The sequence below is a fragment of the Onychostoma macrolepis genome, chromosome 21 (assembly GCF_012432095.1).
Source record: "Onychostoma macrolepis isolate SWU-2019 chromosome 21, ASM1243209v1, whole genome shotgun sequence".
In the NCBI taxonomy this organism is placed as follows: Eukaryota; Metazoa; Chordata; class Actinopteri; order Cypriniformes; family Cyprinidae; genus Onychostoma; species Onychostoma macrolepis.
In genome coordinates, this window is record NC_081175.1 from 3,115,788 (window position 1) to 3,143,721 (window position 27,934).

The 27,934-nt window shown below is 35.4% G+C and overlaps 1 protein-coding gene and 1 long non-coding RNA gene across 2 annotated transcripts in view; one reads left to right on the forward strand and one right to left on the reverse strand.

Annotated features, from left to right (window-relative positions):
- Positions 1-2,313: 2,313 nt before the first annotated feature.
- LOC131528194 (uncharacterized) lies at positions 2,314-3,820 on the forward strand. Its single transcript, XR_009267814.1, has 3 exons — positions 2,314-2,644; positions 2,769-2,815; positions 3,413-3,820. It is a non-coding gene; the product is annotated as an uncharacterized LOC131528194 (long non-coding RNA).
- A 3,226-nt stretch (positions 3,821-7,046) lies between these two features.
- Positions 7,047-27,934, reverse strand: part of pdlim4 (PDZ and LIM domain 4) — a 37,150-nt gene continuing 16,262 nt past the window's right edge. The window contains exons 3-7 of the mRNA XM_058758176.1: positions 27,572-27,653; positions 17,704-17,903; positions 16,228-16,391; positions 11,797-11,950; positions 7,047-10,043 (exon numbers count right to left, since the gene is read on the reverse strand). Of these exons, the coding sequence (XP_058614159.1) occupies positions 9,839-10,043; positions 11,797-11,950; positions 16,228-16,391; positions 17,704-17,903; positions 27,572-27,653 (805 nt within the window). The 3' untranslated portion in view covers positions 7,047-9,838. The remainder of the gene's footprint in view (positions 10,044-11,796; positions 11,951-16,227; positions 16,392-17,703; positions 17,904-27,571; positions 27,654-27,934) is intronic.

Genomic DNA, 27,934 nt, shown 5'->3' on the forward strand with positions numbered 1-27,934 from the left:
GTTATGCAAACCGATGGTTGCAGCAGCTGTCCGGGTGGCTGGTCTCAGACGATCTTGGAGGTGAAGATGCTGGATGTGGAGGTCCTGGGCTGGTGTGGTTACACGTGGTCTGCGGTCGTGAGGCCGGTTGGATGTACTGCCAAATTCTCTGAAACGCCTTTGGAGACGGCTTATGGTAGAGAAACGAACATTCAGTTCACGGGCAACAGCTCTGGTGGACATTCCTGCAGTCAGCATGCCAATTGCACGCTCCCTCAAAACTTGCAACATCTGTGGCATTGTGCTGTGTGATAAAACTGCACATTTTAGAGTGGCCTTTTATTGTGGCCAGCCTAAGGTACACCTGTGCAATAATCATGCTGTCTAATCAGCATCTTGATATGCCACACCTGTGAGGTGGATGGAGTATCTCGGCAAAGGAGAGGTGCTCACTAACACAGATTTAGACAGATTTGTGAACAATATTTGAGAGAAATAGGCCTTTTGTGTAACAAAAGTGTTGCGTTTATAATTTTGTTCAGTGTGTGTGTTATATATATGCGTGCTGTCAAACGATTAATCGCATTCAAAATAAATGTTTTTCTTTACATAATATGTATACTGTGTATATTAATTGTGTATGTATAAATACAAATATGCATGTATATATTTAAGAAATATGTTATGTTTATATATTAAATTATAATATAAAATATAAGAGTATAAATGTATATACATGTAAATATTTTCAAAATACACACCTGCATGTGTTTGTATTTATATGTACATAATATACACAGTACACAAAACAAAAACATGTAAACAAAAACTGTTATTTTGGATGCGATTAATCGTTTGACAGCACTTATATATGAACAGTTAAAAGGATAATTCACACATAAAACACTATTCTGTCATCATTTACCCCCTCTTATTATCCCAGCTAACAACATTATGTAACTGTTACGTAATCTGGTGACCAAAGTTACGTGGCAAAGTGAAAGGTGCGAATACGTCGCCACAACGTAACTTTGTGACGGTGCCAGTAAGTAACTGGGACGTCGTGGATCAATAGTTGTGTGCTGGTAATCAGTGGTAATTTTTTATAATTATTTATTTTCTATGGACGGACATGCAGTAGTTAAACCTAATTTATGTTCTCATATGCCTAAACTAATGTAAAGGCTGTTCCAACAGCTGTGAATGATGAATACAGACTCGAAATGAATTCAGTTCATTTGTTTTGAAAAACACACAAGTATGAACAGTAAAATACACTCAAATTATTAATAAAAACATAGGATATACAGCTAAATATGAATGAAAGCATTCAGGACGTTCGGTGCTCAGCATCAATATAAACAGATATATGCTAGCTATGCTAGCGTAACATTTGCTAGCAGACATTTCAGATAATTAAGGAAAGATACCATAATCACAGAGGTATAAATATTAACAAAAGTACTTAAAGAAGACTGTGGGTAATGTTACTTAACTAATCTGACGCAGTTGTTATACTTGTTTTGGTATAACTGACGAGAAACGGAGAGAAATGTGAGACGCGTCCTCTCTTTTCCAACAGGTGATGTGTCCGCGGTTGCCATAGTAACTCTCAACGCCACCAGTACTATACATAACAATAATAATAATAATAAAAAAGGGGGTTTTAGCGTCTTTCCAAAAGTTCAAGAACTTTATTTTAAACATTTAGAAACCTATTTATTTGTTATAAATTGTAAGACTCACCTCAGAAAAACGAATTCTTTTGTCAGACACAGCTGAGGTAACGTTAGCTAAAAACGTACTGACAACGTTGTGAGTTGGTAATTTGATGGCAATTAACGACGTCGTAGTTACGTTGTCAATCGGTAAATCATGAAATTACCAATACGTTACGTAACTGTTACGTCGTGTGTTTGCAGGGATGTTATTCAAAACCTGTATGCTTCTCTATGTGGAAAAATATACTATGGAATGGCTACCAGCAACTGTTTGACAGAACAATCCCTATAAGCACGCTGTTAAATGTTTGTTAAAATAAATCTCTAAATTAGCTTATCTTAGTGTGTAATGATAATAATTACAATAATAATAATCCTACTCTCAGCTGTTTGAGCCCCTATGATTGCGTGTGTGTGTCAACGGTGTTTATCGTGTATATTTACAGTTGTTTATAGCGTTTTAACGAGTTGATTATGGGACAGCGACCTCGTAGAGAAGCGAGTGTGTAAACGGGGTAATTTCTCGTACAACACTGACACCCATCGACCACACGGCGGCGCTCCATCCTCGTCCTGAAGAGACGCCTGTGGTTACTGACGGAGGCGAGCAGGAGAGAAAGGAGACACAGGGTTCGGCTAATATAGCATGACTACTACTATATTATACTATACCATTAATTAATGACAGAATTTTCATTTTTGGGTGAACTATCCCTTTAACAGTATTGTGAAGGAGGGCCTCTGCCTTATGGCAATTGCATATTTTGAGTTTTTGTATTTGGAATAAGGTCTCTGGGCTATTTTTGATTGGCCAATGGACTAGTTGTGCTACCAGACCTGGCAACCCTGAGGAGACAGAGGAGAGAAAACCAAGAAGAAGAGGCAGAAAAAGAGCAGGCTTTTGAGGTTGGCCTCTTTTTTTTCCTCTTGTTTCTCATCAAGAAGTACGTCTCTTAATCATTTACACATAATATAAAAACCAAACTCATAATCACTTAAAACTAAGTAGACCTTTTCACAACGTGAGAAATGTTTTATACAGCTAAAACAGACATTTAATATTTCAAGATTTCAGCTGAGAAAGCTGAACCGTGAGAAGATCTCAAGGATCGAGGGTGAGTTTACTGTCATAACACCAAAATATAACACACGTTCGACCATATATGTGACCCTGGACCAGAAAACCCGTCTTAAGTCGCTGGGGTATATTTGTAGCAATAGCCAAAAATACACTGTATGGGTCAAAGTTATAGATTTTTCTTTTATGACAAAAATCATTAGGATATTAAGTAAAGATCATGTTCCGTGAAGATATTTAGTGAATTTACTACTGTAAATATATCAAAACTTAATTTTTGATTAGTAATATGCATAGCTAAGAACTTCATTTGGACAACTTTAAAGGTGATTTTCTCAATATTTAGATTTTTTTGCACCCTCAGATTCCAGATTTTCAAATAGTTGTATCTCAGACAAATATTGTCCGATCCTAACAAACCATACATCAACGGAAAGCTATTTATTCAGCTTTCAGATGATGTATAACTCTCAATTTCGAAAAAATTGACACTTATGACTGGTTTTGTGGTCCAGGGTCACATATTATTTTAGGTGTATATGTATTATGTTTTAAATAATGCAGCCGTACCTGTAATACAAAACATGTTTATGAATAATGTGTCTAATTTTTACAACTTGTAATTGTGTTTCAGGTTCCCCTGTAGGTCATGGTGAAAAGCGTTAGCCTTGCATCCGGCTTGAGGTGGTAGTTTTTGCATTCTGGGAAACTTTTAGTATTAGTTAAGTTAGTTAAACATTGCATCATCCAGTCATATTTTTATAATGGAGTCACCCAGAGCTCCCTGTCAAGTTCATGCTAAAAGATCCCACCAGCAGCAGCTCCCAGAGACAGAGATGATCTTACTATTGGGAGATGAGAGGGTCTGTATTACTTAGTATTGGAGAAAGTGTAACGGTTAACTTGGATCACGTCTGTCTTAATAACCAATCACATTACAGCCTCGACGTCATTGAGTTTCAGTCACAGTTGTGCGACACTCAATCGCCGTTTACGGATCCCATAGGAATGAATGAGAAGTGGGGTGATTCCTCCATTAACATATTACACCTGTGTGCCACATTAAAAAGACCTGGAAACATTAACCATACTTCAGTTCTAGAGAGAAATAAGCCTCTTGTTTTATCAGTTTATTAATCACTTTTTTTAACATTTTCCTTTGCAACCTTCACTGACCATCTGACAGACAAGTGAAGCCGCAAATCACAGTTTGTTTGGTTCAGCGCCGTGTTTAGGGGCATGAAAATGTAAAGTTGATATCCCTGCAATGACAGACCGACGTGCAACTAATCAGTTATTCAAGAATGTCATGCAACGATGGGGCTGTGAATTTCACATATTTTGAAAATCCAGCATTTAGTTGATTCTGATAAATGATCTATGTCACAGTTATAAACACGACAACTTTCTTCTTCCGTAAGTGGTTTTGGAGTCACAACAACTGTGTTTCCAGGTGGAACACGACACACGTCTCCCGGAAATCCTTTAGAATTCATCCAAATCAGATTATGGCTGAAACTCCTTGAGTGTTTGTCATTTTGTGTGTTGTGCGTCAGACATTCAGCCAGCGGTTCGTGGGCGTGACGTCTGAGACTTCACTGTGTGGCCCTCCATTTACTATTTGAACAGAACAAAACCCTACACTTTCTCAAAGCACACACACACAGTCCCTCTATGTGCAAAACCATACACTGTGAAGCGTGCATGTTCATGCAAACATTTCGATAAAAAAAATTCATGCAGCCTGTGAAACAAAAACCGAGTTTAAAAGTTCTGCAGGGAAACCGTGCATTTGGCAACCCGGGTTTCCAAGTGGTTATTCTGGCTATACATGAGAGAACATTTATTGTTTTTATTATAGCTTGGGAGAGCAGGGGTTTCCCTTCTATTGCCTCTAATGACCTCATTTAGCACACTTTGGGAACTTTGTGTAGTAAGACGATGACTTCATACGAACTGTTTTGAGAAGCCGCTGTATATTGGATTCTGTGAAACCGCTAATTACACTGCGGTTTGTTCTGCTATATGTTTGCCATTTTGTAACACACTAATACAGTAAAGAAAGACTCAATCATTGTGCCTTTGGCTGTTTCAGAAGAGGTTCCCAATCTTTTCAAATGTCAGTGATTTCCAGTCATTCGTTGTGGAAAAGATTTTGTAAAAATGATCAAATAGAGATCACTGCGCTGGATTTACAGATATGTCAGGTACCAGTTGTTAAAATGAATAATGAAACAGTTAAATGGCTTTTGCTTTTCCCTGTTAACTTTTCCAAGCTAGGAAATACTCTTTATACCGACATCCTGGTTTACTTTCTCATCAAATCCTGTTTGCTTCTTGTCTTGTATGATCAATTCTACTGAAGACTATTGCAGTTACTATTATATTACTTGCCAGAACACATTATTAAGCATATTTGTGGCCTATGAAATGTTCTGGTATACGCTCGTAATTCCTGACTAGTTGTTGTAGAGTCTTGGCACGGAAGTGGAATGGCCTTCAGGAGTTTTTGGAGACACCTTCTGATGGTTGTATAACGATTGCTGATGGTTTTTACAATACACAAGGCTTTTGGTTTATTTTTAGCTATGTTGCAAAGGAAGAGCTTCAGATATCTGCTTCCATTTTTCTGCTCTTAATCTAAACCATACTCCATCCCAGCCCTCCACATCTGCCTTCTGCAGTTTTGTCCAAACTTGGTCTTGAGAAGTGTGCTGCCAGCAGGCTCTGACTCAGCACAAGAGAGATCTGCTTCTGTATGCATGCCTCTGGATCTCCCAGCGGATCTTTCCGACGTTTCAAAACTAGTGACCCCGCTGAAATGACCATAAATTTCCATGCTGGTTTGATGCTAGTCTCACGGAAGGTGCTGATCATGCTGTTCACTAGCGTACTTTGTCTTCCTGGTGCTTAAGAAGTCAGGGGCTGCGTTCATGAACATTATATTGAAGAAGAAGAACGAAATTATCTAAAGAGATGTTCTTAAATATTATTTGTTTATCTAGCTAAGCAACCACAGGACTATTTACAGAGTTTTAAGACATGGCTATTGACTCACAGTTGGATATTTTAGCCTTAAAATCCTCTGGTCCTCTACAGTCACTTTTGACTGAAAAATTTAACATTTTGCATATTACACTATTTTTATTTAGCTTCATCGGAATGAAATGATACTTGGTAACTTTTGTTGCATTAGCTATGTGAATACACCAAAAAATCATGGGCATAATTTGGACATGTTAAAGGGTCAAAAAATAAAAAGTAACACGTTCATGGTCAAAAATGACGGACATGGGAAATAAATGGAATTTAAAAATGTTATTTTTGCTTCATTGGAATGTGATGAACTTGGTAAAAAAAAAGAAAAGAAAAAAAAGACCAACATAGGAAATGAATGGGAAATGCGAAAGAATACGAAAAAAATAATGGTAAAATTTTATAAATATGACATAGTATCATAAAATCTCCCCAAAATTCTAAATAATAATGACAAATATTATTGACAAAAATATGTTAGACTGACTTTCCTGAAAAAAAGTTATATTTCAAAGCTTCGGTCACTTTTGACCATATCAAGATGTGGCCCACAAATGAAGATTGCATTAAGAGTCAATGCTTTAAAGATTATATTTGTTTAACAGTTTTAAATTATTTGTCAAATGTGAGTGTAATAAAAGTGTTAAAATGTATACAAGCTATAAATACGGGGCCCTACATCAACACAGCAGGAGAAATCTCATTCGTTAGCAGAAACCTATAATCTATAATCCCAGTTCATTTCACTTATTGTTACACCCTTAACCACAAAGTTTTGAGAAGAAAACGCCTCAGTATGAAGTACCAACATGCTCCACAATATTTTTTAGCATGACCCGACCTGAAGCATTCACTGAGTCAAGCTTGGCAAAAGTGACGGAGAGTCTGAGGGTTTGCCACAATATTAACCACTGCGCATTTTAGACTGAGTCATTTTATTTCACATGTAGGAACTGCAACAGCCCTCGTTGTGGTTGGAGATGGTGAGGGATAGAGAAAAAGTAGTAATGGAATGTGAAAAGCAACTAGTTCTGCTTCTGATTATGGAGAGGCCACTGAACGAGAGCCATGCATCAGAAGTGCAGTTTGACCTTGACAGCTGAAAACACAAACCCCTCTCATTTTACATGCAAACCTCTCAGCTGGGTGAAATTTCTTCAAGAAAACATGCTCATTCAAACCACGGAAACTTATGCCTGCACGAAGTGCTTTGAAAAACAAGCCAACTGCAGTGAAAGTGGAGGATTTTAATGTTGGCCACTTATGCAGAGTGTGTCTGATAAGCAAAAGTATACAGGCTTGTTGTGACAAATGGTTATTTGGCAATAGTATGGAAACGCATCCACAGGAGCTCTGGGAGGCGCAGACACAGACTCAGTCAGCATTCTGCTCAAAACAAACCTGCGTATTTCTTTTTCTTTCACACGTGAACAAATGTAACACAATCTGTTGCTCGGTTTAATGTGATTCCAAACTTGCATGGCTTTCCTCCGTGGAGCTGTTTAGTACAGGGGTGTCCAAACCTGCAGAGTTTGGCTCCTGTCCTAATTAAACACACCTGAATTAGCTAATCAAAGTCTTCATGTGAGAACCAGCAATGTGTCTTGATTTCATGGAAGATATTTGAGAGCTATAGCGGAGGAAACATTTTCAATGAACAATGTAAACATGTCGCTACATGGTCGCGTATGACCGTTGTGCTCGCGTCTAGCACATGAGCACTGCAGTTTTAAGACGAATAAAAAAAATTGTCAAAAAAAAAAAAAAAAAAAAATTAAATAAAAATCCAAAACAGTGGACCAATGAGAAGACACTGGAGGCGGGGCAAGCGTCGCCAGCTTTTGTTGCAGTAGCAAGCTGGCATGGCAAGTGTTTTATGTCACAAAGGAGGCATTCTGTACTGCACTTTTTTAAAAACCGTTCGTGAATGTTTTTAGACGCAAAGACACATTTTGGGTACTATATTTGTGTTGGAGTCAACTTGACCCCCCGCACCACTGGTTTTCATGCAATTTTACAAAAATCGACACTCTGAAAAACAATGATTCATGTAAAAACAGAAAACCTCTACTGTAGCTTGTCAGAGACTGAAAAATGCAAAATATGATAAATGTATTAATCTCCGTTTATTTCTATTTTGTTATTTCTCTCGTGCTAGGGGTCAATTTGACCCCATATTTAAAAAAAACAAAATAGCTGAATAGACTCAAAAAATGTGCACACCGAGATTCAAATCATGACAACTAAGTATAAATTGTATCTAATATTATTTGTACTTATTGTAAATAGCATCTGCTCTTTTGTTATGTCAGATTCTCAAAGCCTTGTGAAAAAACGAAACTATTTGCTGTTTTCCAAATGGTTGATTTTTGGCTAATTTTATAAAAAAAAAAAAATATGTGCGTTGAAACTTTGCATACACATTCATGACTGTAAATGAGAAACAGTCGCAGAATTTTAAGAAGAAATAAATAGTTAAACCAGTGTGATTATCAAGCGGTTTTGAAAAAGCAATATGAGTCAAACTGACCTGCAACACAATAATGACTTCAATTTTGGTCTTTTGCACACAATTTTATCGTATGGCTTCAGAGAACTTGCACTGCAGCACACAAGTCATACAGACTATTTTTATAATACTTTCATGCTGCTTTTTAGTAGCTTAACTGCATCTGTACACTATGAGCATTATTCATTTGTGTTCCACAGAAGAAAGTCAGAAGGGGTTGGAATGACACATTATTACACTAAAATGACTAAGTAACTGTTTTCTGTTGAAAGATGATCTGTTAGCATTCAAATTATTTACAGAAGGTCCTTAGTACAACAAAGTAGAGTTATGTGTTACATGTTTTTAAAACCCACACATATATATCATTCATAAGAAACTAGAAAAACAAACATTTCTCATTTTTTACAGAATTTACAAAAGCCTCACCACTTAATGAAAAGCCAAAAAAAGTATATCTACTTTACTATTCTGGTTTCGTTTTACATGAAGTCATCCAAGCCATCGAAATAAATCTAGTTTAAATCACATACTGTACGCAAATATGCAAACGCAGTCAGAATTGCTCGGCCAACACATTTGGACCATGTGACGCTATTGTGCATAACGTGTGTTTTTGCGTTACGGGGGCAGTAACGAACATCAGTACTCAAGGAGGTGTTATCTAGAAATGTTTTCAGCTAGCTAGCTTTATGACAGAAAACATCCTAAATAGATAAAAGATGCTGGTGTGTGTGGTCTGATTTAGCAATATTCTCTTCTAATGGTTGCTTCATCATGATGATAGCTGATGTGAACGAGAAAACAGCCCGTAGACGTTTCTTCTGAGAATGCAATGCATATTTGCGACAGAAACTTACAGAAAATTGTCATTAGGTGTCAAATCACATTCACGTACAACATGCATATAGCATAAATTTGCTCAGAGCCAATCAAATGCAGTTTTCCTAATGCAGTCTCATTTTCGTCGGTTTACGGCAAAGATAAAGTTGGGTTTGGTGATGGAAGCTAGATCATCGGAAAAAAACAACACACGTCTTGGCTTCTTAGCCAAAGAATAAACACACCGTCCCAAACATTCTGAATAAATGAATACCATTTCCATTTTCCGCATGGCTCGAGACATTCTTCGTGGTCTTTTCGAGCACCTCAGTTCACCACAGCTTTCAGAAAAATAAATCGCTGGTGTGCCACTGGAATTTAGGTGAACAGATGTTCTTCTGGAACATGTCGTTTTGTCTATTCTGTTATCTTGCGTTTCAAACTTTCCTCTTTAAAGCAACACCAAACTGCTCTGTACGAATGTTAGGAAGGCTGTCTAACCTAGGAATAAGTGCTGCTCGATTTCAGCACGAGGTGAACTGCAGGTTAACAAACTACAGAGTCCAGGTTAAAGTTGAGCAGGGACTGAAAAAGAAATTTCAGTTTGTTATTCTCATTTCCACTTCGCCAAGCTGAATCCTCAAGGAAAACCTGTGTGTGTGAGTGTGTTTGGGTTAACGAGTGTGTGCGTGCTTAGACCAGTTCCACTTTGGAGTTGGGATACACGGCCACCACGTCGTAGCCCTCAGGAGGCTGCACACGGGCCTTGGCGTGCGTCTCGCAATACAGATTCTCATCGATGAAGAAGTATCCTCTCTGCTTTAGATTCAGCCCGCAGTCGTCACACATGAAGCAGTCGGGATGATAGAGCTTGTCTCTGGCCTTCACGATGGTTCCCCTGTGATAAGACACGTCACTTATTATACCTTAATGCTCTGGGATTTTAATCTTATAAACACTTCTAAGTGTTTATGCTTTATAAATGTTTCATTCCGAGTATATTTTCCTTACAAAGTTTTCAAATATGATGTTTTCAATGTAAAAAGGTTCTTTTTAAGAAACAAATTAATACAAAAAATGAACATTGTTCAATTTGATTGCTATAGTGAACTAAAAAATACTGTGCATCCTCTCAAGTAGTATTGTACACTAATACTTTGGGCCAACTTATAAAAAAAATTCTAATGTACTAGTTTTTCTCAAATTATAATTGTTTTGGTTTAAACCATACATTTTGATTTCAAAATATTGAATCAAACATATTTCTTTTTCAAAAACATCCATACAAAGTAAAAAAAAGTTATAGAAAATATACTTATACTTGCTTTAGACACAAGAAATAGCTATAATATGAAAGTGCTCATTATAATTTATTTTTTATTTAATTTAGTTTACCTAGTATAAATAAAGACAACTTTAAACAAGCTTACTGTGATTTCTTTTTAAAATATACATCAGCAACAAAACTGGTTTCTTTTCATTTTTCTGAGGAAGTGTTATTTGCTTTTAGACGAACTGAACAAAATTGATTTAAACCGTGATTTTCAGTTAGACCAATATAAAAATGTACTTAACGTTTTTCAGTGTATGTTCATCTGCAGAAATGTTTGACTATATTTTCTTTAACAACTATTCCAGTACTACAGACCTCTATGGATAGACTCGTTCAAAAAGGCTAGTATGATAATATGGCAAACGGCAACAATTTCTAAAGCAGGATTATAGCCAGATAACGTTTGTTCAGTAACAGAGTAAACAGTAAATTCCTGGCTAATCTGACACAATTTAGACATAAAACAGAAACAGAACGCTACTGTCCTGGACAAATGTCTGTTATGTGAACCTGACGGCTGATTGAATCCATATCACTAGCTTCTCCCGCACGTTGTGAACAAATGTTTGTGCAGTAACGTTAATGCAACGTTCGTTCAAAGGCATCTGGTCTTTAATGATGTTCTAAAAATTTTTTTTTTTTTTTTTAATGTTACTATTTGTTTTAGAATGTTTAGAGCTCATTCTAAAGTAACATTCCCATAATGTTGCAAAAATTGAAAATGTAACATTCTCTTAAAGTTCACTTAAATGTTTCTAAAACATTTCCAAACCTGGACATTTTGTATGTCCAGAGAACATGTTAGAACTTAAAGAAAAAATGTTCTCAGAACATTTTTTATTTATTTTTTTGAAATCCACTTCCTCATTAATCTCAATGAACAGTTCTATATTTGAAAGCTATAATATCTGTCAGCAGCATTTACAATGGACACATTGTTTTACTCTTCTGTGGAACTTCCTTATCATATGACCTCACTGTTAACTCATTTTTATTGGGAACTGTGGGAAAGTGCCAACAGCGGTAGAGTGACTTACAGTAATATCTGGATCACCTGTGCAGCGGGAAGAACACATGCTGCAGCAGGTCCGGCTTCATTAGCAATTACACACTCGATGAACGTGCCGCTATTGTTAAAGTCTTTCATTAATAGCAAGTTAAAGCTTGCAGGCTTGTGTTCAAAGATATGGAAACAAACACATTGGCTTCCAAAGTCATTTGCTAGGTCTATGCAATACTATTTAATGTCTTACTAAATGTTCATTTGGGGGCTTTTCTCGGCAAATAGTGCTATGCATTTCAACAACGTCACACTTACACAATGCCGTTTGCGCAGCGTGTGCACTGCGGCAGCTTCTGTAAGCCGGAGATGGGCGCCAGAGGAGCCGTAATGGGGCTGCCCAGCTTTGGCACGGGGGATTTGACAGGGGAACGCACGCCTCTGACCCCATGTCTGTCCACAGGTGAGACCCCTGCAAGGAAAATAAACTCAAGTCAAGTGCACAGAATATTATATGCTCATACAGCAAGTAATCAACTATTCTACTAAGACAGGATCTGAGAATGGAACAAGCCGTTTGTTGTAGTTCTTGGCTCACCAAACTTGATTCTGGAGGTCCGGTGTCCTGCAGAGTTTAGCTCCAACTTGCCTCAACACACCTGCCTGTGTACCTAGTAAGACCTTGATTAGCTGGTTCAGGTGTGGAGCTAAACTCTGCAGGACACCGGCCCTCCAGGACCGAGTCTGGTGACCCCTGGTTTAGTGTTTTCTGTTTTGAGTGGACTTTGTAACCTTGCAGATCTTTATTTATTCTCAAACAGCAACATCACAAACTAAATGCATGATAGGACCCCTTTAAAGAAGTCACAGATGTATGAGTTCAAAATTCAAACACTCAAATTCAATTTCCTCATAATGGGGCAGCATAAACTTTAAGGAAATATGAACTGTGTTTAGTATTTCATTTTCGTAGTCGATACTTTCATAGTCATGATTTAATATAACTAAACACTCAGCTGATGAAGCACTGATGATACAAACAACAGAGCAGATGCAAATGACACGCTATGGCAGGCATGTCAATCAGCAGCTATGGGCGGGTATTTTGACGGTTGTTTTGAACGGATGGAACCAGCTTAATGAATCAACTCTTAGTCTGCTGACTAATCTTCAACATGTTTGGTATTAAACAATCTATTTTTGAGTTTCATACTGTATGAAAAGTTATGGACAATTTTGCAACAGGTTGGTTTCACCATATGACACTTCTCATTTCTTTGGCATCCGCAAACAGTGATTGACTGTCAAGGCTGTAATGCAATCGGTTATCAGGTCACAAGTTGGCTGTTATATTTCTTCAATAACAGAGCAGTGGAGGTTGTGCAATTTGTTAAAAAGCCGGTGAGAAATTTTGATGCAGGAATGTAGAAATACAGTGCAATTCATATAAAATGAACGGTAAAAATATTCCGGTGCGATTCACTTTCTGTTACTTTATCTGTACAAAATCAGTTTGTTATGCTGTTTGATATGATATCTGTTCATATTATTTTATTTCATTATCATAATCATAAATGCACTGGTTCATAGTGCAAACATTTACTGCTCTCTGTTATTCTTCTGATTATTTATCTATAGCGGAAGATTTGTTAGTCTCACACATTCAATAAAAAACAAAAACATACTTCCGCGTTGCAAAATAAGGTGCATTACTGGACTACTGAAGTTTATTGTTCCTATTCTTCCTTTCTCCACTAACTTCGTCTCTTGAAATGCACTTGCATCTACTTTTATGATACGAAATTGATGTAAACAGTTATGTTTTCAGAACAGGACAAAACATCTGATAGGCTATGTGGAAATAGATCATTAGTGTGAATGCAGTCTATTAAAGCTGCCAGTGTCTATAATCTCATCAGTAATAATCAAATGGCATAATGCTGATTAAAAAAGAAAAACGCATAACTATGATTATCTGTAAACTTTCAATACTTAAAGCCCTCCCAGATATTGAAAGTGCTTTTTCTTTATCACTTGTAATTGTCTTTTCCCCCTATATTACTTTATATTTGCTTGTATGTTTTGAAGCTATATTTATTTTGAATTCTTAACAATAATTAATTAGTTATATATTAATTAGGTAACATAATTATTTTAAAAAGTAGCCTGCTTATATAATTTAATAAAAATGCACAAAATAAATTTGAAATCATCGTGATGCATCGTGATATCGAATTGAATCGAATCGTTGACATGATAGTCGTAATCGAATTGAATCGTGAAACCAGTGCCGATTCACACCCCTAACACATTACTTTCCATAAAAAGATACTAAGTAATGCAATTAGTTACTTTTTTAGAGAGTAACACAATATTGTAAGGCATTACTTTTAAAAGGAACTTTCCCCAACACTGTCCCCAAATATGCTGTTCCATTAATTCACATACAAATTCGCTCTTCAGCTAATATTTTTGAACAATTCTCATTTCTGGGTGAACTATTGCTTTAAAAAGTGAGAAGTAACTCAAAATGTGCGCTCAGCAGCTGTCCCTGGAACAAGAGATGGCCGGAAATTAATGTCCTTCACACTTCAGTCCCAGGTCAGATGCTATTCTCCGTGCAGATGTAGCTGAAAATCGCGGGTGTGTGTTAGCTTCAGGGCACGGCTGGGGCCGAACCATATGGCCAAGTATGGAGCACAGCTGCCAAGGCCTCCTCCTATCTTCTCCGTTTCAAGCCAAGCCTAAAACCAGGGCCGGCGTAGCATGAGCTCAGTGGAGAAAACCACCCTGCTGCTGGATGAGGAAACATCAGAGAAAAATCTGACGGATAAACGTTAACAACGGTGCCCGCCTCCGTCATCTGACTGTTGCTGTGCCAAAGTGAGATCATTAACTCTGCGTTATTCCCAATGACTGCAGGGACAGGTTACAACTCCAAACCTGTCAACGAATACCACTAATTACACACTTAAACACTTGATCTCTGAGCCCTGTGGCTCCACGGGGCTTTAATTCAGTGTGCGAGAGAACACAATGTTTAAGTATAGCGCAGTCTAAGAGCCTCCCTACGGGATCAGGCTTAGACAAAACACATTTCTGGGATTATATGACATAAAGAACAGCATTTTTGGGGCTTTTTAGCCTGCAAGACACTACAGAGTGATCTGGCCCCAAAAAAATCCAGATCACAATTTCAAAATAGTGTAGCATTTAACAAGCAAATAGCAAAGCATTGTGATAAAATGCTGCATCACAGTTACTATTATTCCCTTTGCTCATACTGATGTGAAAAGTTCATGTAGATTTATGTGAATTCACTGCATAAACCTTTCTATACATACATTTCTCTAATTTCATTAGTTATAAATACAGTATCTGTTTTACCTAATTTACTGCTCTCACCCTAAGTGGAATCTGTAGGGGCTGTTCACACAGAACGCATTATTCCATTCCAATGCGCTACTTTTCCATTGTTTTTCCATGTAAACGCGGTGTGTGACCACTGCGCTCGTGTTTCACGTCTTCTGCAACGTCTTGCACATGAGCGCGGTTTTTAAGACACCGAATCATTTCTGTTTCTGCAGCACTGACCACTGTTCAATCTCACTGTTTCAAAATCCTGCTCCACATAAATGTATATTAAATATTAAGAGCCAGATTTACTAAACAGAATAAATTAGCATAAGACACATTAAGACACAGATGGGAGTGGAAAGTTCTGCGGTTGATTTACTGACAATGCTCAAATGAACACAGATGCAGCCAGGTCATTTCCATAATAACCAATGCAATCTACCAAGAGCAACACAAACAAGCAGAGCCAATGACAATCAGGTGCAGGTAATCTACTAACAACACAGCCACAAAATGTGTAAAGAAAAAGCTTTTTTGGGGGGGTTAAATAATGGTGCAAATACCAGTAAACTGACAACTGTAAATCAGATTGCATGCATTTAAATCCTCTCCTCCCATAAATGTTGTGCCTCAAAGGGAAACCCCTACCAATGCATATGTAACAAGGTCAGCTGCAAAAAACTTCAGTCCATGCTTTTTCGCTAATGTCTTTAGTAAATCCCGACAGCAGTTTTTAACCGCCCAAAAAGGTCTTGTGCTGGTGCAAACTGCTAGTAAATCTGGACCCAAATGTTCCAACTAAGTGCCACGTTGGACAACATTTTCACTTTTGATATAGATGGACAAATTGCAAAGACTATTTACAATTAAATGCAGATATACAGGGCTTAACACCATTCAGTCAATTTGAGATTTCACTCATGAACGGCCCATACTTTAGAGAGATGTTTGGACTTTTGAATTAAAAGTTTTCAGTTTACTATGATCAGTCCAAAAAATAAAAATAAAAAATAAAAATCCAAAGAAGCTACAAAAAATCCTTGTAATTCTAATATCAGAAACCCAAATTCTTCAAAGGAACTAAATTATAATTAAATAATTCTGTTACTATTTACCCTCATGTTGTTCTAAACCTGTATGACATTCTTTCTAGCAGAATGTTTATTAATGTTTGAATATTTGGAAGTGCAAATATTAATTTATTTCACATGAGTAGAAAAATGCAAGTTATTTAGACTTAAAGGTACAACTGATAAAACTACAGAAAAAAAAAAAAAGATATATCCATTTTTAAAATCGCATACTCAGAAAAAAGACAATATAGGATATTACCAGTAAATAACAATTTCAATATACGTTTTGAGAGAGAAGTAAAAAAAAAGTAAAACTGACCCCCATCCTCAGCTTCCAGGATTCCCTGCAGGTATTTGAAGGAGCCAGATTGTTTGGGAGCTGACACAGGTTCCTCATAGTCCTGAAGCATCCTGTAGACGTCTGACTGTGTGTCGAAACCGTTGGGGTTGCCTGATGAATTCACTGGCAGTTCAGGACTGAAACTGAGAGGAAAACACATCCAGATCTCTTTCTCTTCCAGAAACATCTGCTATTGCCATATGTTTTCATAGTGAGCTAAAGACTTTCTCAGTGCATCAAGCTATTTATAAGGAATGGAAGCCAATGTAATTGGTTTAAAAATTCTCAACACATTTGTTAAAAATCTACCAGTCAAACGTTTAAACACAGTAAAGCTGCATACTGTACTAAACTTGCAATTGTTTAAGTTGGAAATCATATTTATTACTTTTTTTTATAACAATATCACAATTATGTGAAAATAGAAGTGACTTACAAATAGTTTTACTACTTTTGGGTTCAAGGAGTTATTTCTGGCATGAAGAAATATTTCTGGTATCACGTTCCACCTGTTAGGACTTTTGAAATATTCCTTTAAAAGTAATTTCCCTGATGTTACTCCCAGAAATGACACGCTTTATAATTTGAAAATAACAGCACAATCAATTATCAATTAATCTATTATCAACAGATCTGATGAATTTTAGTTTGTCTTAATGAACTGATACAATTACAGAAATCAATAAATAACAATAGCTAAAAGTTATAATTAACACACTTCAAGTGCTTGATCTTGAGCACAGCATATTTCTGAAACTAATATTCATTTTACAAGTTTAACAAGAATCACCCTAATAATGATGAATGAGTATGCATTAAGACCTTTGAAGGTACTGAGGTTTTTTTTCCAAGTACACAGCAGGATTTTCCTGTTGGAAGTTTCCAAGAGAGTGATCAGTGTTATGACAACTTCTACCTTAAGTGCAGGAGGAATTCATAAACAGTGGATTTGTCATCTTCAGAGTAAACAGTGCGATTTACAAGCAACCAAATGCTTCTCTATCACCCTTATCTAACATACAAATACTCTAGTGCTTCAGAAAACTCAAGGATGTTTTGCAAATATCAGTGCAGCAGATGTTCCCTGAAGACTCTTCACTCACTATCCAGTTCTAACATGAACTCGTTTTTTCATAACAATAGGCATGAAGAGCTGTAATATCTTACAGTCTGAAGTGTTTATTGTTGTGTAGACAGGACTTGCGCTGTAGATTTCCAACATGGGAAAGATGCTCAAAATTGCTTCCTTGATAAATCACAGCCTTGTGAGGATCATAAATATCAGTTTCTGGCCGTTGCAAGAGCAGTGTGGTTTGTGCTGGCTAGAAGTTAGCGGTGTACGGTTCATGTGAAATCAGAACTGACCTAATTTACCTAGCGTGCTTTGTCTAATTGTTATTCCAAATAAAAATGCTTTATTCCAGTGCATGTGTGAAAAGCTGTGAAATGGCACACCTGTGAGGGGAGCCCAGGCTGAGGCCTGCCATCTGCTTCGGTAGGGCACCATTTCCGTTATTGTGTGAATACAGGCCTGCTGGATTGTTGTATGTAGGTCTGGAGTTGCCGTTATTGTAGGGCACAGAGCCTGTGATGGGACTCTTGGGGGATGGACTCATGGGAGTGGGGCTATAGCCGCTGCTGATTGGTCGAAAGGTCTGTGGGAAAAAAAAAAAAAAAAGGGATTTGAATTCCAAAAATGTCAAAATACCAAAGCAAATGATCTTATTCACTGTTTTACTAAAAGCAAACCCTGTCTGAATTGTATGGATGTGACAATCAGTGTTGGGTAAGTTACTTTCAAAAAGTAATTAATTACTATTACTAATTACATCAATATTACTCTGTCTGAAAGTTACTTATTGAGTAACTAATTATTCAAATCTCTAATTAGGCTACATTTTAAAATCCTTATAAACCTTAAAGCATAGACAATAGAAATTAAACTCTTTATTCTTTCATTTTGAGTCAAACATAGAATAGTTTAGCCTTTTAGCTTTAAAATAACTGTAATACTTATATATATATATATATATATATATATATATAAAATGTAACCTTCTTTGGTTAACAAATAGAAATACTCTATACTCTAGAATACTCTAGAAAATCTTAATAAAAGTTAAACAATACATTTCAATTTGGCAAGATGTTCAGGAAAAGCCCAACTAGTAAAATCCGTGCAGGTTTATGTAAAAATAACATGTTAACTAATATAGGTAAGAATAAGTTACAGAAACGATCTCCTCTGAATAAAGCCGTGTCAGATCGCGCTGTTTTCTGAGGTAAATTCCGGCTTATTCCTCATAGCAGGTCTTCTTTCAAAATCGATGAAAATTAGATTAATCTTGATTTTTTTTTTTTTTATCAATTTTTTTTGTATCAAGGTGAGGGCGTTTGCGTGCAGGTGACTGCATATAATGAGCTCAGATACGGGAAAGACTGTACCCTCGCTTTCATACGGATTATATAATCAGGAATATTCGTTTACGATTTGAATTTGTTAATTTAAAGGTAGACACTTCAAGCTTTCTATAGACATATTTCTCATGTCTCTGTGTCAAGTATTCACTGAGTTTGTGATGCATAGAAAGTTGCTCACAGAGACCTAGACGGCAGAAAGCGCACCCTGTTTGTTTTGTTTATTTTACAAAAGCACAGTGTTTTGTTATTATTGTCAATGTACACAAATAAAAGTAGTTTTTAGATTCGATTGATTTTAGTCTTATCTGTATCTGAGTATTTAAGGTTTCTCTGTGAATCAGGAAAAACTGAAAGTGAACGCACCGGCGCGCAGAGGGTTAAAGACACTGCATTCAATTTTATCTTTAGACGGTAAATTTAGATTCAATATTGATTTCAGAACTGTTTAATTATTTACTGTATGTAATGCAAGTACTTTATAAGTAACTGTAATTAAATTACCTAAAAATGAACAGTAATCCCTTACTTTACTTTTTCCAGTGGATAAATAATTTAATTACAGCAACGCGTTACACCCAACACTGGTGACGATGCTCCCTGAGTTGATTGAAAATCGATGAAAATGTGATGATTCAAGCCGGTTGAGATGTTAAACAGATTGGGTGTGGGGGTTTATATGAATGTGTCTCTGAGGAGAACTGACTGTCTTCAGAAGAGTTTAGATGGTATTTTCTTTCATTTTGTCTCTGTATAATGCATATTAAAATAGCGTTTCTCAGTGCAGTGCTGCTTTGTTTACGGCGGTAATCGAGGAAACACTATATCGCTGCTGTTCCATAAGTGCCACCTGCTGTCAGAAAGTGAATTTGCATCTCATTCAGCCTGTGTGCTTTTATGTAGCATAATTGCGCAAAGCTAAAGTTGCTTTAAATGCATTTTCTATACTAGGTCCATTTTCTGATGGAAAATGTGGACATGCTGAAATTTCTTAAATAAATAAATCCAAGCTTGGAAAGAGCATAGGCAAAGCCTATGTTTATATGAAAATATTTATTTTATTTGTACTATTCATTTATAAATTTATTTGATTTAAAATTTTTGTTATTTGACAAAATATATTTCAATTTCACAAAGAAACGTGCAGCATTTCGACACTTTTTCATTTATAATTTTTCTTAAATTTTGATTTTGTTAAAAAAATCATGATAAATTCATAACGTGAAACCAGTATTGTGAATCGTATCTCATTGTGAGTTGAGTGAATCGTTACATCCAAACCGAATTGTGTACAAGTCCAGCACGATCCATGACTGGAACAGTAAAACAGCCTTTGACAAGTTTACAGATCTGACTTGCACCCAATAAACAGCTTACTTACAAATATGTAAATATTGACAGTTGCACACAAATTCCCATCATACACTCACCTCTGGTCAACGCAATGCTTGAGTACAAGCTATAGCAGACATTTTATGACATCAGCATTCATATTTGTGTTGTTGTTTGCAGACGGAGTAGAGATGCTTTTTTTTGGTAAACAGTTTGTCTGAAGTAGCATATTTGAAGACTAATTCTGAGAAAAGAAGAAACTTTTTCTCAGTATGAATGGCTGCCAAATTCAAAACTCTGCATGCCAGAAATACCAGGCCAGTTAATCTACGTCAAATTCAAACAAGCAATAATAAATTCTGGTGAAAAGTCTGAAGGAGTGGTAGCAAATTTGTCTACATTTTAATTTTTTTTTGTAATATTTACATATATTAAATTTCCATATATGAACTACATTGCCATATGAATTAAACATATATGAAATCTATTAGAAATAGAAATAAATATATATTTTTTTTACATATATCTCTAGCCTATAGAAATATGTATTTTCAAGATATCTGTAATACATTTTAAGACATGCACATGATGTGTATACACCATGCACATGTACATCGTGCACGTAAAGCACTTAGACAGAAAGATGGACATGTATTTAAAATATTACAAAAACATAAACATACAGATTTTTGTATACATTTACATTTACAGCTATTCATTTAGCAGGCGCTTTTATCCATTGCATACATAAAATATGTATTGTTGACATACATGTTTGCTGTATATAATACCATATTAAAAAATCATCTTATAAATATTAATAGCATATGTACATAGAAAACAGTCATTTTAAATTGTAACAATATTATGTAACAATATTGTAACAATATATCACAATAGTACTGCTTTACTGTATTTTTGGTCAAATAAATGCAGCCTTGGTGAGCAGAAAAGACTTCTTTCATAAAATTAAAAAATCTTGATTATTCCAAGCATTTGACTGGTAGTGTACCGTTTTTAAAAATGAGGTATTTGTAGCCTGCTGTTCTAGTGATTGGTGCGGCTCCATCTCTGGACCATCATTAACAAACAGACGATAATAAAACAAGAACTCTTTAGAGTCTATTCCAAAATGCATGACTTATCCTACTGTGTTTTACAAAAAAATAACAGTATCTGGGTTTGGAACAACATGAAGATGAATAAATAATGACAGAATTCTCATTTTTGGGTGAATAAACGTTCACAAGAGTCAAACTGTGGCATCTAAGCAGTGCTCCGTCTTTCAGCTCCACAGCAGGGGGCAGAAAGATTCGTCTGCAAACCACATTTTCATCTCTTTCAGGAAGAGGTTCTGCTTTCTGTTGACAATGAAAAGATCTCACATCCCTCTGTATTACGGTACAAAATGTTCCAAAGGCAATAAGTCAGTATGAAAATTGCATTTCTCATTTTGAGTGGACAGAAGCCAGCTGTTCTCAGCTGCTCATTTAAAACAATGTACGAGACTATTTCTATGCGTATGTGTCAGGATTGTGGTCTGTTTGTTGTGTTTTGCTCCCCATGTGTTCCCTGTGACCCAGTTTCTCCCTCGTGTTGATTGTTAACTTGATTCCAGGTGTGTCTCATCTTCTTCCCCAATTATCCTGTGTTTAAAAGCCCCAGTCCTTCAGTTAGTGTTTGACAGGTCTCTATCGTCCATTGTGCTACATGTGTTCCTGTCTGCCCTGTGTATCCTGCGTTGGCAGGATTAAAAGACTGTGACTTGTATTTGCTCCTCGTTCCTTGCTCAGCTCCGTAGGCAATTGTGACAGTATGAATGCTTTAATAAGATCAGACTGAGATGATCAGGGATAAAAATAAACTTGCTAATGCATTCGTTAAGTTAACATCAGAAAGATCCAGAAGTTCAGAATGAGTTGTTTTGCATGTTCATCTTAATAAATTTTAGTTTCATCCACAAAGTGGAAAGTTGTCTTGCTCTTATTGAGGAGGATGTCGTCATAGTATATCAAGCTCTTTTATCTTAGAAGACCATTAAAAACTGGGTTCAGAAAACATAGAGAAACATATTTGTGATACAGATATGAGTAACACGAGGATGAGGTAAGATCCTGACACTTGTGGAACGCCAGAAATCCTCAAATCAAATTCTGCTCAACTAGAAATATGATAAGGCTGCATCCAACCCATTTTATCATGGAACTCATATCATCACATAAAAAAAGTTTATTTATAAATTAAATCTATTTTTGAAATTGAAAATATTTAGTTCCAACCATCACATACCAAAATATATTTCAAAATGTATTTCAGGGGCAAGAAAATACATTTCCAATCTTGCAATAACCTACATTTAGGCTAAATGCAAATGTGTGATGGAATAGTCTGCTGGATTAAGTGTTATATGTTCACACATCTTACAGACAACAAATAAAGATTTTCTTCAAATATGACATAAGTGAATGCATTTACTTGGACTTAAATATATAGAGGGAAAAATATATATTTTAAATGCTTTTAAAAATTCATATTTCTAGACTAAAACAATGTATAGTGGTAGAAAATATATGCATAAATGTATTTTGAAATATACTTTAACAAATATGGAAATACTTTTAAATATATTTATGAGGGTAAAATATACATTTTTAAATGGTTTAAAAAATATATTTACATTTTTAAACTATAAAACAAAAATATATTGGTAGAAAATATATTTTAGCATATATATGGAACCTTTGAAAATCTTGGAAAATCATGAAGGCAATATGGATACAAAACCTCACAAAAATCAAACTTCGCAAAGTAGTTCAAATTAGATCAGACGCCACAAATTTATAGACTGTGGTTTTGAAACAGGCAAGACTGGTTAGACCTGAACAGCAGATTCTTTATCATCATATTTAAACATTTGCTATTTTATAATTATAAATGCTGTTTGTTTTACAGTATTTGGACAATGATTCTGCCACAAGCTGATTAACACTGAACTGAACAGAAACATTATGGTTATCTAAAGCATATAAATATGTTAATATTTGAAAACAATAACAATTCAGACCAATGTAGACTGTTCTGACTTTTACTGGGAAGGAAACACTGAGACTGAAAACCTCTGGGAACATAAATTGAACAAGACCAACAAACAGACTGCTAGTCCTGCTATAGATAATGTTTACAGCCCTGTTGAGGAAGCAGCATCCAGAGGCATTTCTATAGAGAAAAAGTTTGGCAGAAATAATTTTGTTGTTAAAACCTAGCCGTTAAGGACCTCTGTGTTGATGTACACTCCTTTACTTCACATGTCTGCCACAAAAGGGTGTAACTGCAATAAAAATGGCAGATTTACTAGTCTACACATCTGGTGTATAGCTTATAAAAGTGCCAGTTTTGTAGTCTAACACTGAAAACCATTCATTTGTACCTCTGTACCTTTTTAACCATAAATATTCCACTATATAAGCTTACATTTTTGTTATTTAATAAATCTGGATAAGACGTTTGTCTCATTAAATTGATATATTTAACCTATTCTGCAGTACAGTGAATGTAGAGGAGCACTGAAATAGGAGCAATCGAAACAAACTCAGGCCACGTTTATCACGACTTGAGAGGAAATATTACATGACAACCTTTTCAGACAACTAGTTTAAAAACAGTGTGGCTCTTCAGATCTAACCAACCTCACCCGAGTTATCGGCCCATAAAAGGTTTACAAATTAAAAAATGTAAAAAAAAAAAAAAAAAGTATTATTAAAGAAATAAGAATTTATATATATATATATATATATATATATATATATATATATATATATATATATATATATATATATATATATATATATTATTATTATTATTTATTTTATTTTTTTATTAATGCAATTTACTTTTACTTTAATACAATTTAAATTACTCCAAAGCAATACAATGCAATGCAATAAAAAATAAATAAATAAAAAACACAAGGTCCCATTAGTTCATTAGAGCCTTACAGTTAGAGAATTACATTTGCTACAATATTTATTACTCTTGTTAATAAAAATGCCCGTACAACTTTTGATTTGAATAATGTATTAAGAAATGAACTAAATAAACATTGAAATAAACATTAACTGAGATTAATAAATGCTTTAGAAGTATTTTTCATTGTTAGTTTGTCTTAACTAATGCAGTTAACTGTTAACAAATGAAACCTTCTTGTAAACTGTTACTAACCATTAGCAGTATTTGTGGTACTGCATTTAATTTATTAATGCAACTACCACATATCTACAGAAAATATTGAACTCAAAAATGAGGTACTGTGTCCTAACAAGGGGCGAAATATATGTATTATAACAAAAAAATGCCTAATTTAATTGCTTGTTTTTCTTTTTGAACAAAATATGACCTGGACATGTTTTTGTGAGATTTAAACGGACAGCAATGACTTTCCTAAAGTCAACTTTGCAGGGTAAAGCTAGTTTTCTCATACTTGTCAGTGAAGGCCCAGCAGAAACACAGAAAGACCAGGGAATTATTTATGAGGAGTTTTTGTGTCTGCTCATAAATCCTGACCATCATCAGGTTTCACTGACCTGTTTTACAATGCTATCCCAGCATGCCCTTTGGTTCTGGGTGACTGCCCACAGAGCCAGAACATTCAGAACCATCTAAAGCACCCTGCTACTGCCGCAAACTGCTAGTAATGAACTGAATAAATCTAAAAGAACCCCAAGCCTACTTTTATTAATTAAGGCTTGCTGTGGGGAAATGACCCCTGATTTATGGAGGTTGATATCGACCTGAGCACTGCAAGGGAGATACAGAAGTTGAAGGGAGGACCTGATGGAAACCATATGGCTTCTGTTGACAGACTAAAAAAACACTCCCAGCATAACATAACCTCACCAACACATAATACAGAGCAAACAATTAAAGATACATTCAAAAATTAAAATTTAAGATTAAAAAAATAGATTACAGTACACAAAATGCACCAAACATTGCGAGATATTTGAGATATATTTAGTTTACACACACGCACAGTTTTTTATGTGAATATATTGTAAAATGTAATTGATTTCTGTGATCAAAGCTGAATTTTCAGCATCATTACTCCAGTCTTCAGTGTCACATGATCCTTCAGAAATCATTCTAATATACCGATTTACTGCTCAAGAAACATTTCTGATTATTATCAGTGATTAATGTTGAAAATATCTGAGCTGGTTCATATTCATAATTTTAATATTAATATTATTGTCAAATATCAATTATTACAAATGATCATTGGTGGTCATTTATGGTTCTTATTATTATCAATGATGAAAACAGATGTTGCTGCTTAATATTTTTGTGGAAACTGTGACACATTACCAATTAAAGATTTAGGATAAGTAAGTTTAAAAAAGAAGAAAGAAATCAATACTTTTATTCAAGGATGCAGTAAATGAATCAAAACTGACAGTAAAGACATGTTACAAAATGATTTCCGTTTCAAATAAATGCTGTTCTTTTGAAATTTATATGATGATGGATTCTTTAAAAAGTATCCATCATTGATAATAAAATCCATTATTAATAATTGAGCACCAATGATAACTGATAATAAGTGAGCACCAACTTAATATACAGTATTAGAATGATCAAACTGTAATAATATTTCACAACATTTTTGTTTTTACTGTATTTTTGATCAAATAAATGCATCCTTGATGATCATAAGAGACTTTATTTAAATAACATTAAAAATCTAATTAATTCCAAACTGACTCTAAGTGTAACTTGAGTGAGTGATAAATATTTGTGACCCTGGACCACAAAACCAGTCATTAGTTGTTTGAATGAATCAATAATCTTTCCATTGATGTATTGTCTGTTAGAATAGAACAATATTTGGCTGAGATACAACTATTTGAAAATCTGGAATCTGAGGGTGCAAAAAAATCTAAATATTGAGAAAATCTCCTTTAAAGTTGTCCAAATTAAGTTCTTAGCTATGCATATTACTAATCAAAAATTAAGTTTTGATATATTTATGGTAGGAAATTTACAAAATATCTTCATGGAACATGATCTTTACTTAACATCCTAATGATTTTTGTCATAAAAAAAATTGACAGTGTATTGTTGGCTATTGCTACTAACATATCCGTGCTACTTATGACTTTATGTTGTGTGCTCCAGGGTCACATTTGATATTGGTTTGAATAAAAAAGGTAAGCACTAAGAATTAAACCCAATTCTGACTCAAAATAATAATAATAATGTTATGTATTTACTAAAAAAAAAAAAAAGAAAAAAGGGGGCTATAAAAGAGGGCCTTAAAAGCCCGGCGAATCACGGGCAATGGGCAATTTTGTTCCATTCATAAAAGAAATTCCGTCTCATATTACAACTCTGAGGTAACAAGAATTCCGAGCAATGAAACAATACCTCAGTTATGCTCTGACATACACAGTCTGGGTTAAAATACAGCCTCTGAAAAATTCTTTGGCTCTACCACATGCTTGGCTGCGTCTACTTCCATTGGAAATGACGTGACTTGTTCTATCACTATTCTTACAGATTTTCAACATTCATACTTTCCAGTGGCCATGGCAAACGCCACAATGACTTACATCTCAGCATGAGGCACACATCTGCTCTGGAAATCACTGAAACACACTTTATAGACGTTATGACATACAGCCGCCAAATGTGAATGTGATTTTACTGAAGATTTGTGCAATGCCCAACCGATTCCAATGACAGGGCCAAAAACCATTTCAGACCATCTGTCTCGTTTACCACAAAATATCTGACATTCGCTATTTTTCATGACATGACCGAGTAGAAAGAAAGCTTTAGCATCATGAATTTAAAAGCAATATTGTAGGATAAGTTGACCCAAAAATGAAACTCATGCCGTTCCAAACCCGTATGAGCTTCTTTCTTCTGTTGAACACAAAAGAAGATATTTCAAAGAATGCTGGTAACCAAACAGTTTCTGGTAGCCATTGACTTCCATAGCATGGAAAAAAATACTATGGAAGTCAATGGCTATCAGCAAAAAATTATACCAAAATGTAAATATCATGCCTTAAGCTTTTACCATGCATGAAGGTACCATTATTAGTCAGAGGTTATTGTGACTTTTTAACTAAAAATTCAGACTTTTTTACTTGGAACTCAGAATTTGACCTCCTTTAAAAATGAATTGTTAAAATAATAGCCTGATTTTTCTGTTATCATATTTATTTATTAAGTGAGTGACATTATAACATGTTTATTAGAGACCGAATTGTATGGAAGCCTGTTTTTCTGAAACAAGCTTCCAAACAAAACAGATCAGAAGGCGAAACATAAATATATTTGACATCAACTGTTCCTCAGAATTTTGAAGGCGGCTTTTGTAATGTTATTATTATTTTTTTTAAGATTTAAAGACTCAATTCAGCATTGTGAAGTTGTTTATATTCCTACGAATGGTCAAGACACATGCTCACAACCATTCACTGCAGAGAAGCATCTGCTAAACGCCTTGAATTAAAATGTAATTTTTGAAAGCATCCCATTATACATTAGATTATGCCACCAGCCTTTATACCTGTGACTCAGACTCCAGTGTGCCGGTGTACGGACTCGTCTTGTTTTCTTCTATTCCAATTGGAGACCAAACCTTTCCAGATCTAAAAGACAAAAGCAGTGAGGAGAGTGAAGCCATATACATACATGAGTGAAAACAGTCTGCCTGTTTATCTATAACAGATAACATTCCTGACTGATATCAAATGATCAATGTGCTTGCTTGTCATGAAAATCTCAAACAGCATGATGGTCAAGTTAAATGGTAAAACTAAAGGGATATTGAGCATCTTTAGACCAAATGGACGAACAAAGACGGCGGTTTTCCTCTGCCCCCTCTCCACTTACACCTACATGTACACAGCCATACGCAGATCTGAGCAAC